A 2,098-nucleotide genomic window follows, 5' to 3' on the forward strand; every position below is an offset into this window, starting at 1 on the left:
CTGAACCCACCATGTTGGACTGAACCCGCCATGTTGGACTGAACCCAAACATTCTCATCCTGTTCTCTGAAATGTGACGGTTTAATCAGTGTCAGTTTTAAAGACACCTGTAAGTGACACCTGTCTCAGCCACTGACCTTATATGGACATTCACAGTTCCTGTCTGTCCTCCCATAATACATCAGGTGAGACTTGTTGATGATGCGCACGATCAGCTGATGCTGGATGGCGCCACGCCGACCCGACAGGAAGGAGTCCCGCAGCTCAGACACCGTCACCGCAGGACGTCGCCCTGGAGACGCACACAGTCATGTGACCGCTTCACTACTTCCTGTAGGAGCCGTGCTGTGATTGGCTGCAGGAGGAGCGAGGAATTAAACATTTACAGTCAAACCTAACAGTCTACCTTCATCCTCCTCATCATCTTCATCGTCCTTTCCTTCCTCTGTGGGCGGAGCTTCCCTCCACACCTCCCCGCTGTGGTCCACGTTGTTCCACAGAGGAAGAAACACGCTGCGGTTGGCTCTGAGGGGAACCAGAGGACCTGCTGGACCAGTCAGACCACACTCAGTCTCACACACCTCTGAGGATTCTGCAGGTGCTGCAGGTGTAATGTCACCTGTTGGTTCTGATGATCCGAACCAGGGCAGAGAGTCCCAGTCTGACCTGACCTCTTCGTCCTCCTCCTCATCACCAGGATCTTCCTCTCTGACCTGAACACTCACCAGCCTGAAGCTGCAGGGGGAGGAGCCACATTCAGCCTGTCTGATGACATCACAGCTCTGCTGCTCAACTGTCCGCACTCACCTGTCTCTATCTGCAGAGGCCCCGGGGCATTCTGGGAGCTGAGCGCTCAGGGCGGGGCTAAAAGTGACGTTACTAATGGCCGACCCTGGCTTCAGGACACGCCTCTCCACCAGCCGGTTCAGACCCGGGTCCAGAGTCACCTGAAGGCGACAGTGTCCGTCTGTTAGCGTGACGTCGTACAAGTCGTCCCCTGGAGACATGGCGTGAGGACAGAGGACACATCAGAACACAGGTCCAGACTGTGGGTTCATTTTAAATGTTTCTTCTGATGGTTCTGTCGGAGCTGCTGGGTCTCACCACTGAAGACAGTCTGGGGGAAGAAGACGGGGGACGCCTGGTCTCTGCTGTACCGCCGGATGTCCACAAGGTGCAGAGACTCCCTGCAGACCACAGGAGAAGACGCCTGCAAGACAAGATGGTTAAAAAAAACACATTACTCCACCTCCAACAGTTTGAGTCCAACAAAGAGATGATGAGGAACCGAATTTATATTATAAAATATTATATAATATTTCCTGATGCATGCTCAATAATCCAGGTAGAAAAATCCAAAAAAGTTCAATCTGGTCCTCTGGACATTCAAAAAAAAACAAAAACCAAAACATAGCAAAAAACTGTAGAAACGTTTCGTCTCTCATCCGAGACTTCCTCAGTCTGAGGTGCTGTATTCAGCTCAGTCTCTTAAATAGCACCTTCTCAGAGTGGATCAACCAGTTTTGCTGCTGACAACCAGAACCAGCTGATCACATGTTCAAGAAGGACCATCAGCCTAACAATGGATCATTAGCACCTGATGGCTGTTTACTGTTCACAGAGGGCTGAGTGATACTAGCAATCACAGCATTGTAAGAGGGGGACAGTTGAACCTGGAGGCTCCACCCCTGTTTAATGATGGACGGTTTCTTTTCACAAAGATGGCCTCCTTTACTCCTCTCTCAAACCATCGTTCCTCTCTGTCCAGGATGTGAACATCTTCATCCTTGAAAGAGTGACCGCTGGCCTGGAGATGAGTGTAGACCGCAGAGTCCTGGCCTGATGATGTTGATCTTCTGTGCTGGTCCATCCTTTTGGCCAGTGGCTGTTTAGTTTCCCCGATGTAAGACTGATCACCCTCCTGACACTGAACAACATACACAACATTACTCTGTTTGTGCCGGGGGACTGGATCTTTGGGATGAACCAGTCTTTAATGTATTTTGGGGTTTAAAAGCCACTGGGACGTTATGTTTAGAAAATAAACGTCTCAGTTTCTCTGATACTCCCTCAACATCTGGAATGACCACTGGTCTGG

General features: G+C 50.3%; 1 protein-coding gene across 1 annotated transcript in view; it reads right to left on the reverse strand.

The window, feature by feature from the left end:
- The window catches only part of si:ch73-71d17.2 (RPA-related protein RADX), a 35,775-nt gene that overhangs the window by 10,005 nt on the left and 23,672 nt on the right, over positions 1-2,098 (reverse strand). The window contains exons 3-7 of the mRNA XM_037683857.1: positions 1,105-1,210; positions 808-997; positions 620-735; positions 407-547; positions 138-292 (exon numbers count right to left, since the gene is read on the reverse strand). Of these exons, the coding sequence (XP_037539785.1) occupies positions 138-292; positions 407-547; positions 620-735; positions 808-997; positions 1,105-1,210 (708 nt within the window). The remainder of the gene's footprint in view (positions 1-137; positions 293-406; positions 548-619; positions 736-807; positions 998-1,104; positions 1,211-2,098) is intronic.

Source organism: Nematolebias whitei, chromosome 1 (assembly GCF_014905685.2).
Source record: "Nematolebias whitei isolate Nwh7 chromosome 1, NemWhi1, whole genome shotgun sequence".
Classification (NCBI taxonomy): Eukaryota; Metazoa; Chordata; class Actinopteri; order Cyprinodontiformes; family Rivulidae; genus Nematolebias; species Nematolebias whitei.